Here is a 20,584-nt window from a genome sequence, read left to right as displayed (position 1 = left end):
GGTTCAGAATATAAATTACAGGCAAAAATTGCCTGCAGTTCTCCAGTTCTAGTTGGAGTCAATAAATAACAGTTGTAACTATGCTGGTCTGTTCCTTACCTACTGAAGGCCACTACACAATATTTTATATATCATCAGCCACAAGTAGTGCCCTCAACATCTGTCTGCCATGATTTCCAATGGTAAATCTACAATTATAATTGTTCTCTTGTGCTGCTCCATGGGGAGCATTGTGCAGGAGAGGTTAGACTTCTGTTTTTATCTAGGAGTCCACAACTTGTGCTTTTTCCAGGCCAATGGCTACAATTAATGCAGCAGCAGACAACTGTGACCAGAGCAAAGAAATGGAAGTGGCCAAGATCAAGATTTAATATGGCTTAATTTAATTTGCATCCAAATATAATTAAAATAACTAACACAGATAAGTGAATATTTGCGATGTATTTAATCATTACCTCTTTGGTCACATTAAGGCTGGGTTTGCACATTTAACCTTAAACCTGGGTTAAGAAAATGTCATACTCATGTTTACAAAACATGCTGAGCCCAAACAGACTAATCATATATTATGGCTTAATGAGAGGGATGCTTCAGCCCAAATGTTGAGAGAATGGCAGGGTTCCCCCAGTACAGTGGTGGCGAACCTATGGCACGGGTGCCAGAGGCGGCACTCAGAGCCCTCTCTGTGGGCACGCGTGCCATCGGCCCAGGCCTAGACCTTCAGCTGGGTTTTATAAAACCTTTTTGCCTTAGGCCTCCGCCACCATATGAAAAAAAAAAAGGTTCAATCAATCGATTTCAACTTCTCGCGGGAAAAAAAGATCTTGCAAAATTGAAATTGATTGATTGAACTTTTTAATCCCATCCAGTCTGCCGTTACCACCACAGACATGCCCACCCAATGGGCCACGCCCACCCAATGGGCCACACCCAGCCAATTGGCCAGACCACCCAGCACCCGAAGATGCATAAGTGGGTTTGGGGTTGCAGTTTGGGCAATTGGTCTCTAAAAGGTTCGCCATCACTGCCTCAGTACATCAAATCACAAATGAACCAACCTTTTATTTGAATATTTATAATTGAAAGTATTGTGTAAGTCCAACCTCAGAGAAGATTTATGTACTGAGAACTGCATGTGTCTCTCCCAGGATGGTGAAGTTGTACACTCCTGACTCATATTAAAATACACTCTCAGCCAGGTGTGTCTTTAGTGTAAACACCTCCAGCCCCCCAAAAAAGAAAGCCATTTGCAGTGGTTCTATACTTCAAGATGGTTATGTAACCCTAAACCTAACCATCATTGGATGACTTTAGGAATTGCCATGGAGAGGGATCTCAGTTTGAAGTTCCACCCACTAAATGTTCTGTAATTTCTTAGAGAAAGAGCATAATTTGCTCTTGGTCTATTTTGGTCTGTGGTGCAGTGTTTTAGGAATTTTCTGCTTCTATCTCACTATTCCAAAAATTTACAGCACTCGTCTTGTTGTTCAACAGAATTATCTAGAGCAAAAATAGTGGTTTGTCAATACCTCTCTTTGGAGAGGAAGGATGTTTTGCCTAGGCCAGGAGTGGGGAACCTTGCCTCTTTTATGACTTATGGACTTCAACTCCCAGAATTCCTGAGCCAAAATCTGGGAGTTGAAGTCTACAAGTCATAAAAGAGCCAAGGTTCCTCACCTCTGGCCTAGGGGAAGATTGATTCTTCACACTGTTTGAGAATGGCATGAGATCACAGACTAGAAACACAAGCCAGAAGAAGCAAGGGATCCTTGCTGTGTTTCCTAAGTTCTCTTCATACGTGTCTGAAGGATTTGTTTCTTCTTCAGGTAACCCAAATATTCATTTCATTTTATGTGGTATAAAAAGAACTACAGGTAGCCCTCAACTTACGACCAGAATTGGGACCAGAATTTCTGTTGCTAAGCAAGGTGGTAGTCAAGTGAATCACACCCGATGTTTATGACTTTTTTGCCACAGTTGTTAAGAGAATCATGTGGTTATTAAGTGAATCCAGCTTCCCCCTTTGACTTTACTTGTCCAAAGCCGACTAAGAAGATTGCAAACGGTGATCACATAACCCCAGGATGTTGCGAACATTGTAAATATATGCCAGTGGTGCACGAATTTTGATCATGTGACCGCAGGGAGGCTGTAACAGTCATAAGTGCAAGGACTAGTCGTAAGTTACCTTTTTCAGTGCCCTTGTAGCTTTCAACAGTTGCTGAATGAATAGTTGTAAGCAGTGGTGGGATTCAAATATGTAAACAACCAGTTCTCTGTGTGGAAGAGAAGCTTCCAGAAATCTGTTCTGGGGCCTGGGCAACAAAAAAGTAACTACCCGTTCTGTCGAAGTGGTGCGAACTGGTTGAATCCCACCACTGGTTGTAAGTCAAAGACTACCTGTAATGCTGAATCCTTTTCTTTTTTCCTGATTTGTTTTTTAGTTATCGCTGGTTCCTTTGTATTGTGCCTTTAAAAAATAAACACATCTCATGAACCAGGAACATTTCTGGAAGAACAACACGTGTCGCTATGGAGACCTGATTTAAGGGGCCAGTGATCCCTCCCTCTAGATCAGCTTTTATCTCTTCAGATAGTCCTTGACTTACAATCACAGTTGGGACCAGCGTTTCCATTGCTAAGTAAAGTGGTCTTAAGTGAGTCAGACCCAATTTCATGACTTTTTTTTTTTGCCATGATTGTTAAGCAAATCGTTGCAGTTAAGTGAATCACAAGGTCATTAAGTGAATCCAGTTTACTCCACTGACTTTTCTTGTTGGAAGACAGCCTGGAAAGTTGCAAATGGAGATCACATGATCCTTGAATGCTGCGTCATAACTGCATGCCGATTTCAAGTGCCCTAATTTTGACATGAGACCGTGGTTGTAACGATGAGTATCCGTTAGTCACTTTTTTCAGCCCCGTTGTAATTTTGAACAGTGAGTAAACGAATGGTTCTAAGTCAGGGACTACCTGTTCTCACTGGAGCAGCTTTCCAGGGTTTCAACCAGTTTGAATCAGAGACATTTTCATGCGAAACATTATCCTGTCATTTATTGGTAAATTCTTCATGTGTAATCCAGTAGCAATGATATTGTGCCATATCAGTCCATCTTACTTACACGGATTGGCATTTGCTCTATTGACTGGTGCGACTCTTTTTCCCAACCCTGCTAGACTTGTTAGGACATGAATACAGGCAATCCTCGACTTACGACCACAACTGAGTCTAAAATTTCTGTTGCTCAGCGAGACAGTTGTTAAGTGAGCTTTGCCCCATTTTACGACCTTTCTTGCCACAGTCGTTAAGTGAATCGCTGTAGTTATTAAGTTAGTAACACAGTTGTTAAGTGAATCTGACTTCCCCATTGATTTTGCTTGTCAGAAGGTCGTAAAAGGGGATCACATGACCCTGGGATAAAGATAAGTCAATTGCCAAGTGTCTGAATTTGGATCATATGGCCATGGGGATGCTGCAGTGATCATAAAGTGTGAAAAATGATCATAAGTCACTTTTTTTAGTGCCGTTTTATTTTCAGTCACTAAACAAATGGTTATATGTCGAGGACTACCTGTATAGGGTTTTCTGCTTTTAACCAGCCCCTCCATCATCAAGCTGCTGCCTGTCATGAATTTAGAACTTCTGAACAGTGTGGTGTTTGGAAAACAGAGGTGGTGAGGGAGGTCCCCAACCACTCTCCAAAGAGTAGGCCGGAGGTCTTCAAACTTGGCCCTTTTATGACTTGTGGACTTCAACTCCCAGAATTCCTCAGCCAGGCACACTGGCTGAGGAATTCTGGGAGTTGAAGTCCACAAGTCATAAAAGGGCCAAGTTTGAAGACCCCTGGCCTAGGACAATTTGCCACGGCCAACTCACCACGGGACAACTCACACCAGGACAATTCAACATTCATTAATCGTTTCATTCAGTTGCTTTTATTATTAGTGACCACATTTTCATCTACGTAAATTATTGCAACTCTTATGTTTCTGAATTGACTTTCTTTAACTTTATTATTATTGGCCAAGGTTCCATTGGTCATAATTTAACTTTCATATTTGTTGAATTGTCCTGTGACGAGTTGTCCCGCAGCAAGTGTCCCGCAGCAAGTTGGCCGTGGCGAGTTGTCCAGTTCCGCCTCCAAACATGTGTGAGTGTGAGTGTGTGTGTTTGTGTGTGTGTGTGTGTTCTCACCCAGGCCACCCCAAAGAGGACCTGTCTCAAAAAGAAGGTGTTGGGATCAGCATAAATTCAGAACAACACTGGGGTTTAGTTGCGTCCCCTTGTCTCCAAGGGGATCATAAGAAAGGACAACTGACTGATCAACTTGTTGAGATGTATACACACACACACACACATATGTATATTTGAAATGATTGTCTCTTTTTCTCTCTTCTGAATAAAGACACTTGTGATTGGATGCTAAAAGGGAACACACTAGTCTGAAAAAGAAAAGATGCTAAAGTTCATTTGTTGGGTTTGTTGGAAAGATAAGAGGGCGGGAAAGTCAAGGATCGCTTTTGACCGAGACATAGATCTCCTGCTTGATGTTGGGCCTGCTGAAATCCATCCTAGCCAAGTGCCCCCTACCCTCATGAGCTGTTATTCCCACTTAACTTGCAGAGATGCTTCTTCCAACACCCCAGTTGATTTTAACAATGCACTAATATACAAAGGAAAGAAAATGGTGGAAAAGGAGGAACCGAATAAAACAAGAGAGAATTGACAAAGAAACGTCCACAGTCACATGAAATTAATTGATCCATGCACATACCTCCAGTTGAAATTAAATCTTGTTAGACAAACAACACGGCAAACCCAAATTCGCCCGCCCTACCCTCCCCCTCTCAATAATTATTACATTACTTCAAGAAAGAGTATATTTTTTCATGCATAAATCAAATTTTCATTTCTTTTTTTTGGTCTTTTTTTTCCTTCTTAAATTACATTTGAACACATAAACACATATAATAAATACTCTTGTAAGACATGACTCAGCAGAAAAAAGGAACACATCCCCAAAGCATAGGATATTACTACTATTTGTGATTTTTTTTTCTTTTAAAGGACTTGTTTAAATATGAAATCTGTAAACTCCAAGGAACCTTCTTTTGTCTCTCTCTCGCTCGCTCTCTCTCTCTCTCTCTCAATCTTTCTCTTTTTTAAACAAAAAACAAAAAAAAATCATGAAACTAATCAGTTTTTCCTTTCCTTTCCAAACATTCAATATGTCTTCCATTGAGCATGTCAACATAGTAACACTTGCCATCTCTGCAAAAATTATAATTTAACAGTATAAAGCTTCAAGTTGCAAATTCCAAAAACTAGCTAAGTAATTATTATTATCATTATCATTATTATTTTGTCACATAAACTATACATTAAATATTTTTTTTGAGGTATTTCAGAGAACATTGTCAAAGGCTTGCCAGGTTTGTGCTGGAGAGAAAGGCAGGGCCACCGGTTTGTTTGTTTGTTTATTTATTTATTTTTCTCCTGACAGGAGACATCTTTGGTATCAACAAGCCATTTGGGTGTTGGGTCAAAAGAAAAAAGCGGGATTTCGCCAGGTGAAGGGGTAATTCCATGGAGAAATAGGTTGGTCATTTGCGGCGGGAGGGGGGGTGAGGACGTTTGCACGAGTACCGTTAAGAGGCAATACAGAATATGAGAGAGGCAGTTTGGTATAGTGGTTAAAGTGCTAGGCTAAAAGCTGGGAGTCCATGAGTTCTATTCCTCTTCCCTTATGCAAGAAGGCCAGCCAGATGACTTTGAGCCAGTCCAACTCATCTCTGAGAGTGATTGTTGTGGGGCAGCAATAGAAGACAAGACCATTAGATATGTACCAATGGAATATTTGGAGATCAAACTTGAACTATGGGGGTCCTTGGTGTTCCCTGAATTTGGTTGTTTTCTTGCAGACGTTTCATTACCCAACTAGGTAATGTCATCAGGGTGTGGTTAGAACCAATCCCACTTTCTTCTAGCACTGAGATGTTACCTAGTTAGGTAATGAAAAGCCTGCAAGAAAACAACCAAGCTCAGAGAGCACCAAGTACTCCCACATTAGGTCTGTTGCTACCTTGCATGGCACAGAATAAAGGTGGGATATAAATTTTAAACCCACCCCCCAAAAAAACCCCTCAGAATTCAAGTAGCTGTTGACCAATCAAAATATCACTATCCCTTCTTCCTTTTTCTGCAATAAATGGACTGAGTTCTCAGGGGAGAAAGCAAAATTAATTGGCCCTCACCTCATTTTATGACTAGCATTTTTCAGATTGCAGGTGTGGGAGTCAAGAGCTTTCCCTGCACATGAAAGTATAGCAGGGGAGGAGGGGAAGCTGGCCAGGAAGCTTGTTGCTTGATCAGTTAGCTTTCCCACAGGGAGGGTCATTTGTTGGTCAAAGCGGGTCCCATCCAATCCACTTCATGACCTGTGCCTAGGATATAGTTTGTCCATCATGAGCTTTTGGGGGAGGTATCAGATGACTCTCAGGACATAGTTATTGGGGCAGCTTATCAATATTCTTACATTGGATCAATAGAAAAGAGTATTTGTAGGGTTGAACTGAGGGATACAGACAGTCCTTGACTTACAACTACAATTGAGCCTAAAATTTCCAATGCTAAGCAAGACAGTTATTAAGTGAGTTGTGCTCCACTTTACAACTTTTTTTGCCACAGTTGGTTAAGTGAATCACTGCAGTTGTTAAGTTAGTAACACGGTTGTTAAGTGAATATGGCTTTCCCCATTGACTTTGCTTGCCAGAAGATGGCAAAAGGTGATCATATGACCCCAGGGCACTGCAACCGTATTAACTACAGGCCACTTGCCATGGGACCACCTGTGGCCAGCTTAGTCTGATATGATGCTATATTTGATAATACCCATTGAATTGCCTGAGGATCATAGATATGTTTTAAAGTAGTTTTTCTCCAGCTCTCCTTCACGTTAGCCTTAATTTTATCTTGTTTTCCCCCTTGCTCTAAGGCAGGGGTCTCCAACCATGGCAACTTTAAGACTTGTGGACTTCAACTCCCAGAATTCTGGGAGTTGAAGTCCACAAGTCTTAAAGTTGCCAAGGTTGGAGATACCTGCTCTAAGAAGACCCCTGCTCTAAGGAGATCCTGATGGCGAGATGACCTGTGTAGGGCCATTATAGGACTATGCACCCCTTAGAATGTGCTGCTGGGATTCCCAACATGTACTCGTACTGGGCCGAAAAACTGCCCTGCTCATTTTCAATCCTGGATCAGCCCCTCTAACCCATATGTTGACTAGGGTCACAGAGATTTGGGCAGAAGACACTTTTCCCCAAGACTTTTGTATTCAGGAAGGGCTGGACGTAGCCTCCTTCGTATGCCAAGCATAACCACAATGATGGGCTATGCACCTCACTCTACCATCCTACATGGGTGGGTGGGTGGCAGTGAATCAGCAGATGCCCATCCGAGGTGCGGAGTTCTGGAGACAAAATGGAGAATAACAGAATTGGCAGGGACCCTGCCCAAGCGATAAACCCTATTCCATTCTGGACAAAATGGCTGTCCGATCTTTTCTTTAAAAAGTCCAGTGTTGGAGTATCAAGCAAACCTTTCTGAGGGAAATGTCACAAGGAAAAAGAACACACCTCACTATTTCTTGTGCACCTAGTGAATTAGATGTGCATTGGAGTGCACATGAAACACTGGGGAGTGTGTGTGTGTGTGTGTGTGTGTGCGTGTGGATTGTGTTAAGAGGGCAGAAGGAGAGGACCCAGAGGACCAAAGGAGAAATGGCTTTTGTCCCATCACCCAAAAGCTACAAGAGTTGCCAGAATCCCTCTGATTAAGAGAACTGAGGTAATATCTCATGAACTTATAGGACAAAGAAAACGAAAAAAAGAAAATCAGAAAAATGGTTTTACACCTTTTGTACAAGAAAAAGGCACTCAGCTATCACTCCAAGTTTCATTCATGCATCTAGCGCTCTTTTCTTTCTTTCTTTCTTTCTTTCTTTCTTTCTTTCTTTCTTTTTCTTTCTTTCTTTCTTTCTTTCTTTTTCTTTCTTTCTTTCTTTCTTTCTCTTTCTTTCTTTCTCTTTCTCTCTCTTTCTTTCTTTCTTTCTCTTTCTTTCTCTCTTTCTCTCGGGAAGTTGGAAAGCACAGGAGACAGTTGAATGGGGAAAGATCTGTGACTATGAACTATAAATGGAGGATCACAAGGGAACAAGAAAGGGGAGGCGCAAATGTGTATAATCCAGCACAAACCAGGCAAGGAGAACAAAATCTTTGGTATCAGATGTGATTTTCAAATCACAAAAATCGAAAACTCAAGTGAGGTAGCCTATATTTTCTGGTTCTCACTAAAAATGTCTTTGCATGTTCGGGGTCGTTCGTTTGATAGAACTATTCCTTTTCTTTGCTTTTTTTCCCCCTGCCCCTCCCTTCAGTTCTTCTACTCAGTTCAGGCCCCATCATTTCATTTCATTATTTCATTTCATTTCATTTTTTCTTCTTTTTTTCTTTTTTTTCCTTTAGCGAGGCTTCTCAGCCCTTCAATACTTCACAAAATCAGGTATGGGAAATCCACCAGAGTCCTTCTCCATCATTCTTTTAGCATCGACAACTCACAACAAGACAAGATGATGCGGTAGGGTGGGATAGGTTTGAAGGGGATGGACACTTGGGGCGGTCTGAGAGAGGTGACTTGGGGGGGGGCTTTTGTCCTCCTGTGGCATCCCCCACCCTCTCTCTGCATGTGTGTTTTGATAAAACATATCTCAGCATCTGCTATTTTCCCTTTTCCAGTTTTCTTTGGTTGGTCCAAATAAGTTCCCACTCATCCCACACCCTGATTGGTTGCACCCAACAGTCATGACCGGGACAAAATGTTTTGCTGAAGATAGGAAATATTAGCAGTCATTTAATTCTTTTGTTTCCCCTTCCTTCTTCCTTTTCTGCTCAAAGAATAAACTTTTGATGGTTCTGGGTTTTTTTTTTTTTAACTCTCTCTCTTTCTTTCTTTTTGTTCCATTCCCAAAGGTGCCTAACAGTTGCTCAACGCATTGTCTTCAACATAAAGTGAACGCATAAGCCATTGCGCAAGGATGGTGCTCTATTACCCGCATCAATTTGATAGTGTCCCGTTAAAAAAAAGAATAAAACAAAGAAACGACACACACAGAAACACATGTACAAAGAATCCCACGTTTAGCATGGAGAGGGCAAGGCTGCGATTCTGCGGCCTCTCTGCCTCCTCAAACGCCTTTTCTCTGGCTCCATAGGCAAAGGAGGGGGGGCTTCAACTTTGCCAGCCAGACATACAGGTTTAACTGGTGATGCTATTTCTCATCAAGTTGGCCATGTCTTTCTTTTTCTTTCTTTCTCTCTCTCTCTCTCTTCTTTTTTTTGCCTTGCAAACGCTCCTGATTCATGGCGCCAGACTCTGCTGAAGTCAAGTCCTCCTTTTCAAGCGAAAGAGGACTGTCATCTGGTATCCATCTTCTATTTTTAAGGCAAGCTGTTAATTGGCACACACACAAAAAATAGTCACTTATCTTTCGTACGTTGCCAGAATTCCTTTTTTTTAAGGGTTTTTTTTTTTTTTGTAGTTTGTTATTTTCAACAGGGAGGATATGGAGCTGGGACCGGAAAAGGACTGGGGGAGGAATCTTCCCCTTGCCAATCAAATCTATTGATCCATTTAGCAAACAGATTCATGATCTGTTCCCCCACTCAATTCAACTTGCCCAATCTGATTCCTATCACATATACCATCATGGTTTCTCTCCCCTTCTGCCATCCTGTATGTACTGGAGGCAGAAAATGGGGATAAGAGGCAAAAAAGGGGAGTGAGGATGGAAATAATTCAGCTGAGGCTGGCCTTTGGAATGAAACATTGGATGGAAGGTCAGCTGCTGATCCAGTGTCCAGGAAATAAAAATTCAGCTCCTGCACTGCTTTGCTTTGATTTCTTTAAAGCTTTTTTTTTTTAAATTACCCGATTTATGTACGTAAAATGTGCTTCATGACCCGCTTTTACTCTAGGTGACACAGTGCAACTTCGCTTTAGATTACACACGACTAATTCAAGGGAGAAAAGAGGGGATCATTTTTCGTCAGAGTTTCTGGTTTCTCCCTTGACACTTTGGCTTGGAATTCCTTGGAGAGGAATCGTCAAAAAAGAAAAAAAAAGTCTTCTTTTGAGACTTTTGAATTTGGTTTTGGTAACTTTCAGACCATGCCGTGATGCGCTTGGCAAGATTTCTGGTGGATTTTCATGGGGACCACTTGGACTCTGAAGACTTTTGTGGAGAACAGGATGTGGGGAAACAAGAGGGCTGAGCTGTAGGAAATGTACATGAGGACAACATGATAACATTTTGAAGATGTCTTTTTTTTTTCTGGAATGGATTTTCATGCATTTTCCCCTTGCTACTAGAATGAAGGATATAGGTGGCCCTTCCCTTGGCTTGCAAACTGAGCAACTCCCTAACCTACATTCACACATGTCATCACTGACTCTCATTTCAGGCTAAACAATTGCAGCTTGTCTCCGTATAAAGGCTAAATGATTCCTACATGATTCCCCCACATGTCTTTTCCCATATCAGAGGCAGGCCACTATCAGCTTCACAATAAATGACCTCTCTTTGAAATAGGAAGGAGAGACATAATTGGATATTACAGGCCTGATATGAATCTTAGAAGTATCCCACAATTCACTTCTATCTCAGTGGTGAAAGACAACCCCAGTAGGAACGATGAGTTAGTCTGGAATTTAAAACCCAGGAACTGGACGAAGTTCAGTTACCTGGAAAGGTATCTAGAAATACATCTCAGAGAACTGAATCAGCTTCACAAATTAATAAGATACTTGCTTTTTGCCCTCCCTTCAATTTTCCAGTGCTGGGCTGTTTTTTAAGGCATACACCACACACTTGCTCCTTACATAGCCAGGACATCTGGGATAAGCATTTTGTTCCCACAATGACAGCTTTCAAATCCACTTCCGTGAAAGCTTCTGCTATTAAGCTGGTCCTTACAGATCCCTCCCCCTCTGCCATCAGAACAATTTAATTACTCGCTGGCTGAAACTTCCAGGAAGGAAGATGTTCCTCAGCTAAACCCAAAGCTTGGGAGAAGATTGCTCACCAGATGAAGAGATGAAATGGCCCTCCTCCACAAATGGGAAGGTTTGAGGGAGGTCAAAGGCAGAGGCTGCCAAGGGATGCCTCTGGAAGATCTGGGATATTCCAGAGGCATCCGCTGTGGATTGGTAGTGAAGTGGGCCCCATGCGTTGTCGTTGCTCAATGTACAGGTATATGCAGGTGAGGGGAGCACACATGGAGAAGGGAGCGGGCTCTCTTCTGGGTGGAGTTCAGGGGGATGCAAGGGATGAGAGGCATATGAAAAAAAATAAAAGAGATCATGCTTTGGAAAAAGTGCTTGTGGATGAAGAGGGGACTCCGGGGTTGGTGCCTGGCTCCTCTTGCCAACGGTTCATACACCGCCGGCGAGCATTCATGAAGAAGTTGCTGACGGTGTTGAGCTCCAGGCCCAGCTGCTGCGAAATGGTCATCTGCATCTCCTTGGAAGGCCGCTTGTTCTCTTTGAAGATGGCGATCAGGGTGCGGCGCTGGAGGTCGGTGAAGACCAGGCGTTGCTTTTTCGGTTGCAGATTCCGGTCCTTTTGCTGCTCCTGCTCTTTACGTTTGCAGGCTATGCGGGTGGTTTTAAAGGAAAAGAGGGGGGAAGGGGAGGGGGGAAAAGAGAGAGAGAGAGAACAAATAACATGGCTATCAAATTCATGCACATCAAGCTTGTTTTCCATTTTTCTCCCCCCCCCCTCCACTCCCCCAATCCATACAACATTTGCAATGCCCCGTCTCCAGATAAAGGAATACACCAGATGGCTTTCATTAGCCTTTTTTCGCCATCCGTTCAATTGTGTCCCAGTCTCAGACATGTCCTTGCAGTTTTCTTGGCAAGTGGTTTGCCATTGCCTCCTTCCTAGGGCTGAGAGAGAGTGACTGGCCCAAGGTCACCCAGCCGGCCTCATGCCTAAGGCAGGACTAGAACTTCTGGTCTTCCAGTTTCTAGTCTGATGTCTTAGCCGCTACACCGAGCTGGCTCTCATTCATTAGCATTGCTTCTATTCAAATTTTTATTTTTTAAAAAAAAGACATAACAAATATACAGGCAGCCCTTGATTTACGATCACAATGGAGCCCCCAAATTTGTGTTGTTAAGCAAGACAGTTGCTAAGTTAATTTTGCCCCCATTTTACAACCTGTCTTGCCACAGTTGTTAAGTGAATAGCTGCAAGTGTTAAGTTAATAAACAGGTGTTAAGTGAATCTGGCTTCCCCATTGACTTTGTCAGAAGGTCGCAAAAAGGGATCACATGACCCTGGGACACTGCAACCGTCATAAATATGAGACAATTCAGATAAGTGTCTGAATTTTGATCACGTGACCATGGGGATGTTGCAACGGTCGTAAGTGTGAAAACTCTCATAAGGCACTTTTTTCAGTGCCACTGTAACTTGGAACCGTCACTAAATGAACTTTTGTAAGTCAAGAGCTATCTGTATAGTGCTCTCCGTCAATGGGACGGAAGTGTCTATTTGCGTAAAATATTCTGATTCCATTCCTCAAGCAGAAATAGGTGAGATTTAAGGGGACAGTCTCTGATGTCTCTCTGGATTGTAAGAATGCAATGCTGCAGCTGCCCACCTGCTTTTTTTTGTTGTTGTTGTTGAGGAGGGCTAGAAAAATTAAATAGCAAAATGTCTGCACTTAAATTCTGTATTCATTTATCATGATTAGTTCTCAGGGCTTTGTCTGAATCCAATCATTATGGCTTCCCATTGATATCACATGTTCCCTGACTGGCTACCCAGAGAGAGAATCATTAGTATTTAAATCGATTAAACTGTAAATCCTATCTTGAGCTGAGACAGGCACAGTGATTCCTGAATAGGAATCTGGAAAACCAGGATTTTTTTTTAAACGTTATATACATTTGTACATTCCAATTGACGAAAATTCTTTATGGCAATTCTGAAATGTCCCTCGCTCCATCTTCTCCATTCAGGAGAATGGGGTGGAGGATAGAGGATGGCAAAAAATGGTCTTAGAAATGCTTTAGCAGATTCTGTAGACTAGATGATCTCTAAGAGCCCTTCTAACTCTAAGATTTTATGAAAATAGGAGGAATTAATCAGATATACCACCCCTGAAGTTCCCAGTAAGCCCAGAAACTTGTAAGCTTTTAACTCTTATCTCCTCGTAAATCATCTCCTACAACTTCCCTAATCTTGGTGTCTTCCACCTGTTTTGGACTACAATTCTCATCAGCTGCCACTTAATACGGCCAATGGTCAAGGAGGATGAAAGTTGTAGTTCCAAATATCTGGAGGGTCAGGTTGAAAATGGCTGGTTCGGGTGCAGAGTGCACGATTTTGGCATAACATCATTCAAAAAACAATCTAGCTTAGCATAAAACCCAAAAATTTTTAATTTGATTTTTAATTTGAAAAGGGTCATTGATCAGGTATCAGGAAAACCCCATGAAGAAGTATTCTGGAACATATGTAACCCTAACTAGAAAGCAGGTATCAGTATGTTAGAATATCTGGCAGTTATTGGGTTAAATGCTAGGTATGTTGATGGGTCAGTGGGAGGAGTCTCAAAGGTTCATTGGGAGACTTCCTGGACATACGTTTACTATTCTGACTCTGATATAAAACGCCTTCTTTAAATCAAGTCAGATAGATAATTCAAAAGAAACGATCTCATAACAAACAAAAAATATATTTTATTAGAAAGGTTACTTGCATTCATGTTGTGATTGTTACTCCTAGAAAATACATCCTTTGTCCATTTCTTTAGACCATTTCTTTAGGTAAAAGTATGATGCTCTCTTCCATACCATCTTTATAACGGCTCAAGCTCATTGTGTGACCTTCGATGGCCCATGCTTCTTTCAGTCAAAGAGATTCCACCCTGGCTTGTGTCCAGGAAGTCTCCCAATGACCCTTTGAGACTCCTCCCACTGACCCATCAACATACCTAGCATTTAACCCAATAACTGCCAGATATTCTAACATACTGATACCTGCTCTCTAGTTAGGGTTACATACGTTCCAGAATAAGAAGTATTAATACCAGTAAAAGAGAAATTTTGTAGCTCAGGACTGAACTATGGAGTTTTTGGTGCTCTCTGAACTTGGATTTTTTTGTGGCAGACATTGCATTTCCCCGCATGGGTAGTGCTAGGAAAGTGTTATCACTGAAGATGTTACCTAGTTTGGGTAATGAAATGTCTAGAAAGAAAAAAAACAACCAAGCTCAGAGGGCACCAAGGACTCCACAGAGTAGTAGGAAAAATGTCTCCAGAAGTCAGTTCTCCTTTCAACCATCCCAAGCCCATACTTGAGCTGAACATTCTCAATTGGGAATGTTCAGTTCGCTCTTAAAAAAAAAAGAACTCCCAAATTCTACATTTTGAAGGGGAGATGGCTGCTCCCACCCAATCTGCATCTGGCCATCGTTCACCTGTTCATGACAGGTTTAGTAGGTGTTTTTGCATTGCATCAAAAACCCACGAAATCTGTTTGATAAGGTGCAGCTCTGAGACAGGAGACATCAGCACGGGCATGAGAAGACATTTTTGCCAAAGGCCTTTATATTCGTTTTCAGACTTCATATGTCCCAACTGACATTTAATTCATGTAAAGATAAAAATGCTGGCTATCAAAACCCCAGCAGATGAATGGACCACCTACCCTATGACCATCAGATGCTTGCAAGGAAAACAAAGAAAAATAAGCCTTTTTTTTGGCACAAAACAGTCATATTTTCTCTTTTAATTTTTTTTAAATAGATACCAACATTTTAAAAGGAAATTAAAACAAAAGAAAAATAAATCGACAGCAACGACATAGATTTGCAAATCAGAATTTGGATCAAAGCATTCACTACAATCAAAAAAACCCTTTCGTTTCCCCTTCCTTTCCCATCTTCCCTTGCGGGCTTCCCATTGCACAAAATTGATTCAGTCTGCAAATACATTGATGCTGTATAAGCCAAGCAAAAACAAAAATCCACCCAATAAATTCAGCCTGTGGCAGATGATGAGCAGAAAACAGACATGAGAATCACAGAGATTTAGTTGAGAGCGTCCATACCGGCAGAGGTCAATACTGAAGTCCAGGCAGGGTTAAAAGAACAAAGCAGCAGAATCTATTCTGCGGTATTAGGTTATAGACACAATTGGAACCAGCAAGAAGCTGCCAAGGGCCAACAGGGGCTGATTTGACCAGGTTTCTGAGCCAACATTTGCAGTCTGCAAAAATCTAAACCAAGTGGGAAGCTTTGTAAATTCATTTAAACCAGAGGGCAGTGGAACAACTCAAGAACAGACCTAAAATGTAGTCCTCGTTCAGCGACTTGCCATGTTTAGAGATTGCTCAAAGTTACAATGATGATGAAAGAATAATTTTACAACACTCCTCACATTTATGACCTTTGCATGTCTGTAAAACAAAAGAATGCTGAAATAAGATTATAACACCAGTTGCGGTTTTGCTACCAACTTCTTCACTTAACGACTGAGTTGCTGGTCCCAATTGTGGTCGCTAAATGAGGACTACCTGTATTTTAGTTATTCTATTTCTATTTCTATTTCTATTCTATTCTATTCTATTCTATTCTATTCTATTCTATTCTATTCTATTCTATTCTATTCTATTCTAGGCAAAAGCAGTTTCAGTTCATGGAGAAAGAACTATGAAACCACCAAACAGAACCTCCATGTTCCAAGGTAGTATACCTTAGAATGTCTGCTGTTGTTGTCCCTTCCCAAACATTTGGTAACTTCTGCTAGAAAGAGGGTAGTAAATTTATTGGATCTTTGCCCCATCCAGCAGGACTCTTACACATAAACTTGGAACCTAGATCTTTCTGATTTACACAATCATACCACAATCATACCCACACATATAAAGATAGGGAGAGATTGTTCATCTACTGAGACGGGTGTGCGCTTTTGAGTCCACAGTTAAGCTTTGCTGCATGTTAAACTAAGACTTGAAACACAAAGACCTTGAGAGCATGTAAAGATTGCCTTTCCCTCATTAATGAAATGGCCATTATTCTCCGTGTGCAACACTGATAAATGCAAATTTTAAAGAGATTCTTCATTTCTCTTAAGAGGTTAAAAGAAAAAAATGAAGGAGAGGAGAAGAGAAAGCTTTCCGCAGCTTAACATGTCTGTTCACAGTTCAATATAATTACTGTTCCACAGAGTAGGAATCAATAGCTGCTGTAGTTGAATTTACTACACACTGTGGGTCTCCAGAGCTGCAACAGATGGAGCTATTTCATATGCTCATCTCCCCACGGATGGTTGCTAGGCGGTCTCCATCTCACCTTCAGGTGAGAGGGGGTGGGGGTGGGGAGGCAGCGATGTTTCTGCAGATGTAACAAAGGTCGGGTAAAATAGAAGGCCATGCAGGTGGTCCTCAACTTACAACCACAAATGGGACCTGAATTTCCCATTGCTAAGCAAGATGGCTGTTAAGCGAGTCGTGTCTAATTTTACGATCTTTTCTTCCTTGGCTGCTAAGCGAATCACGTGGTCATTAATCAAATATGGCTTCCCCTTTGACTCCACTAGTAGGAAGCTAGTTGGGAAAGTCACACATGGCAATCACATGACCCAGGATGCTGCAGCTGTTGTAAATACATGCCAGTTGTCAAGTAACCAAATTCTGATCACGTGATTGTGGGGATGCTGCAATGGTTCTAGGTGCAAGGACCCGTTGTAAGTCACTTTTTTCAGTGCCAGTGTCCCTTTCAACAGTAACTAAACAAATGGTTATAGGTTGAGGACTTACGTGTACTAGATTTCAGCTATGACTAGCATCTTTCACCAATGCTATGTACTTTGACAACAACCCAGGAAGCTGAGTTTTGACTAAGATCAACCTCCTATTGGGATTCTTGGAATGAGCTAGTAAGATGCTAGGACAGTTTTTCTCAACCTCAGTGACTTTAAAATAGCCGGACTTCAACTACCAGAATCCTCCAGCCCACACATGAGCTGGGGGGATTCTGGGAGTTGAAATCTGCACATCTTAAAGTTGCTGAAGTTGAGAATCCCTAGATCTAGGAACATGACAGGAATGCTGCTGGTACAGGCCCCAAATCTGTCCTAGTTAGTATTCAAATCATGTACTGAATAGAACAGCTATTACAATCAATGAGTTAAACCAGGGGTTCTCAACCTTGGGAATTTCCAAGAGTGTGGACTTCAACTCCCAGAATTCCACAGCCAGCTTGACCATTGATAAGAATTCTGGGAGCTGAAGTCCACACTCATGGAAACACTGAAATTAAACAACATCCAGCCATATGTCTCTGGGACTGAAGTTGACAGTCCCATGTTTGATCTTTGGTAGAGTTATCATCATTGTAGTTGCCCTTGTCATCTTCATCGTGTATTGAAAACCTCATCCTCCATAGATTTATCTAATTCCCTTTTTATAATTTTCCAAGTGGATGGCCACGGCCACATCTTACACGAGTGAGTTCTGAATTTCACCGTGTGAAAGTACATAAGTACACAACCTGTCCTGAAGCTCCAAATCAAGTCTCATTCCATTCTATTGTCCAGCATTCTTTGTGTCTGTTTTTCCCACTGTCCTTTTATGAATCTTCTAACTTATTATAGCAGTTCTTACTCATTCCATTTTAAGGCTACCCACTCTCCTAGTATTCTGTGCAGCTTACCAGAGGGGTTAAAAAATCAAAACAGAACAACTAGAAAAAAAATTACAGCAGTTAAATAACGGCAATAAAACAGCCACACAGGAGAACAATATAATGCTTGACATTTTAGTAGATTTCCACATTGTCCTGACTTGGTGCTTACAGGAAGAGCTAGATCTTTAAGGCCTTTGTAAAGGTTGTTATCTTTGTACTGAATCCTGGTGTGAAAATGATCAAGGTCATCAGTTTCCTCCAGGAACCTCTGGAACTGCATCGTGATCATCTTCTCCAGAACCTTCTCCAAAATGGGAAGGTTGGAAATAAGCTAACATAGTTGGCCCCAGTGGTAGCTTTTTGAGAAGGAAACAGACCACCAGCTCCTCTGAGGCATATAGAAGCACCCTCTCACACAAGGATAATTCACCCCTGCTTGGACCCAACCATATGTTCTTCCGTAGGAGGCAGTCAGCAGTTAGGAGAGACATACAGTAGATGAGAACATACAGGAGACCACCCAAACAGCTCCAAGAACCTGTCCACTTCCTTCAGCTTTATAGACTCATCCTGCCAGATGACAGAGCAAGGCTGTGTCTCAGTTCAGAAGGCTCCATTACGGTTGTAAACTAAGGACTACCTGTAATGTAATCCCTAATATAGGCTTTAACATGTGTTTGGACAGACTCAATCTTTGTCTTTTCCCATCTCTTCTGTCCATCTTTTCTGATGAGCTCCTCAACAAATCCCAAAGCCTTTGGATCGATGTACAGGAAGAGGTCACTCAGGAGCAATCTGATCCTAATTCTCCCTTACTTCCCTTCACCTACCTTTCTTTTCAATCAGAAGTTCCTAGACCTTATGACCTTTCCTTATAGAGGGGTTACTGCAGCTTCCCAGCCATCTGGCCCCATACTCCAAGATCCTTCCCCCCTTCTGACAATCTGAATGTTCAAAACATGCCACATGCATTGGCTCACTCATGTTTACAGCCACAGACTGGTAAGATAAATGCAAACATAATGGGAATTTGTGAGGCAAGAGATATGCCAATCACAACCTAAAGTTTCTATAGAAGTGGATTTATGAGACTCATCAAAAGAAGCTCCAACATAATACAGCTAGTCCTTGACTTACAACATTCATTTAGGGACCGTTTTGAAGTTACACCAGCACAGAAAAAGTGTGGCCATTTTTCATACTTACAACCGTTGCAACTTTCCCATGGTCATGTAATCAAAATTCAGATTCTTGGCAATTGGCTCATATTTATGAAGAGTCCCAGAGTCATGTGATCACCTTCTGCGACCTTCTGACAAGCAAAACCAATGGGGAAGCCAGATGCACTTAACAATCGTGTTACTAATGTAACAACTGGGGTGATTCTCTTAACAACTGTAGCAAGAAAGGTCATAAAATGGGACAAAACTCACTTAAGAACTGTTTGATTTAGCAACAGTCAACTGTAATTGTAAGTCGAGGATTACCTGTATTCCTTTCTACTATGTACAGGGAGATCCGTGGGGTTTGATCAAAAAAGTCCTGTACCTGTACAGGTGCTGGGCTACCTGCAGGGATTCACAATGCACTAAGTCCTCAGGATATTTTAAAAATGTGACTGTCAACCCTTCAGGGTAGTCCAGACAAGAAGCACACCCAGAAATACTTACTCTGGTTTTATTGTAAAATTACATTAACAGAATCGTAGTGGTCTGAAGTTATGTCTCCCCCACCTTTTTTATAGTCTGAAAATCAAGGTAGTGTCTCTTCCAAGACATTTGTCATTCCCCCATTCCTTCTGCAGACTCAGCTGTCACTTATCTGATTGTTGCCCAGTCTGTGGCTCTTCCTTCTGTCTCCCGAAGTCATTTTCACACACCATTACAGTGGCACACTAAAGAACAAGTGGAGCTTATAGTGTACTATCTGGACTTTTTTTGATCACACCCCATGGACATACCTGTAAATAGTAGGAATGAATATTTGCCAGTACAGTACCTGTTTTGCTTCAGTTATAAGTCTACATAAAGGTTGACCTCTCCTTTGTTTGGATATCTCTATCACAGGCCAATACGGTCTTTTCATTTCCAAAAACTGAATGTCTCTACTATTCAGGATAGACAAGCAAGTTCTACATAACGGACAAGCACAACACCCACCCCAGTGTTTTCTCTATAGATGCAACAACTGAGATTCGCATTCTAACATCTTATGGAAAAGGAGCTTAACTATGTTAATGGACCTAGAACAGTGGTTCTCAACCTATGGCCTTTGGATCCCTGGGGGGGCCATGATGTCATCACAGGGGGCTTGCGAAGGCTTGAAGAAATGTTATGATTTAAATCTTGAGTCTTGGGGGTCCGTGGCCATGGTCTATGGCCACAAAAGGTAAAGGGGGTCTGTGGTGAAGAAAAGATTGCGAATCACTGGCCTAGAAGATTGGAATACTGGAGCAAGCATATAACTGAGACAAAAAGACAAAATTCACAAACTAAGAGTGGGAGCCTAGGTATATGGTAGAAGCCCTAGTGACATCAAGCAAATGAAGCTAATCATGTTATCTGAGGAATTGCCTGTCTCAAATTGTGTGGTGGAATGTAGTCTGGATTCCCAGGTGGGAGGGGCAGCATTCCAGAGGACCAAGAGTGAAGTTTAGATAGTTTGGTTGGGAAAAAGAGAGTCAGCGTGGTTCTTCCCTAGAAGTTCTCAGAATATATCTTTAATGAGGGGCGTGATGGCTCAGCAGTTAAAGATGCTGACAGCCTGGGTTTGAGACTCAAGCACCACATGACAGGGTGAGCTCCCATTATTTGCCCCAGCTCCTATC

The 20,584-nt window shown here is 41.8% G+C and overlaps 1 protein-coding gene across 1 annotated transcript in view; it reads right to left on the bottom strand.

Moving 5' to 3' along the window:
- Positions 1 to 7,666: 7,666 nt before the first annotated feature.
- LOC120309713 (one cut domain family member 2-like) overlaps positions 7,667 to 20,584 on the bottom strand; it is a 78,596-nt gene continuing 65,678 nt past the window's right edge. Inside the window, exon 2 of the mRNA XM_039347227.1 lies at positions 7,667 to 11,707. Within this exon, the coding sequence (XP_039203161.1) occupies positions 11,415 to 11,707 (293 nt within the window). The 3' untranslated portion in view covers positions 7,667 to 11,414. The remainder of the gene's footprint in view (positions 11,708 to 20,584) is intronic.

Source organism: Crotalus tigris, unplaced genomic scaffold (genome assembly GCF_016545835.1).
Source record: "Crotalus tigris isolate CLP2741 ecotype Arizona unplaced genomic scaffold, ASM1654583v1 scf7180000018057.1800818, whole genome shotgun sequence".
Classification (NCBI taxonomy): domain Eukaryota; kingdom Metazoa; phylum Chordata; class Lepidosauria; order Squamata; family Viperidae; genus Crotalus; species Crotalus tigris.
The sequence above is the reverse complement of the archived record's forward strand: the minus strand, read 5'-3'. Positions and strand labels throughout refer to the sequence as shown.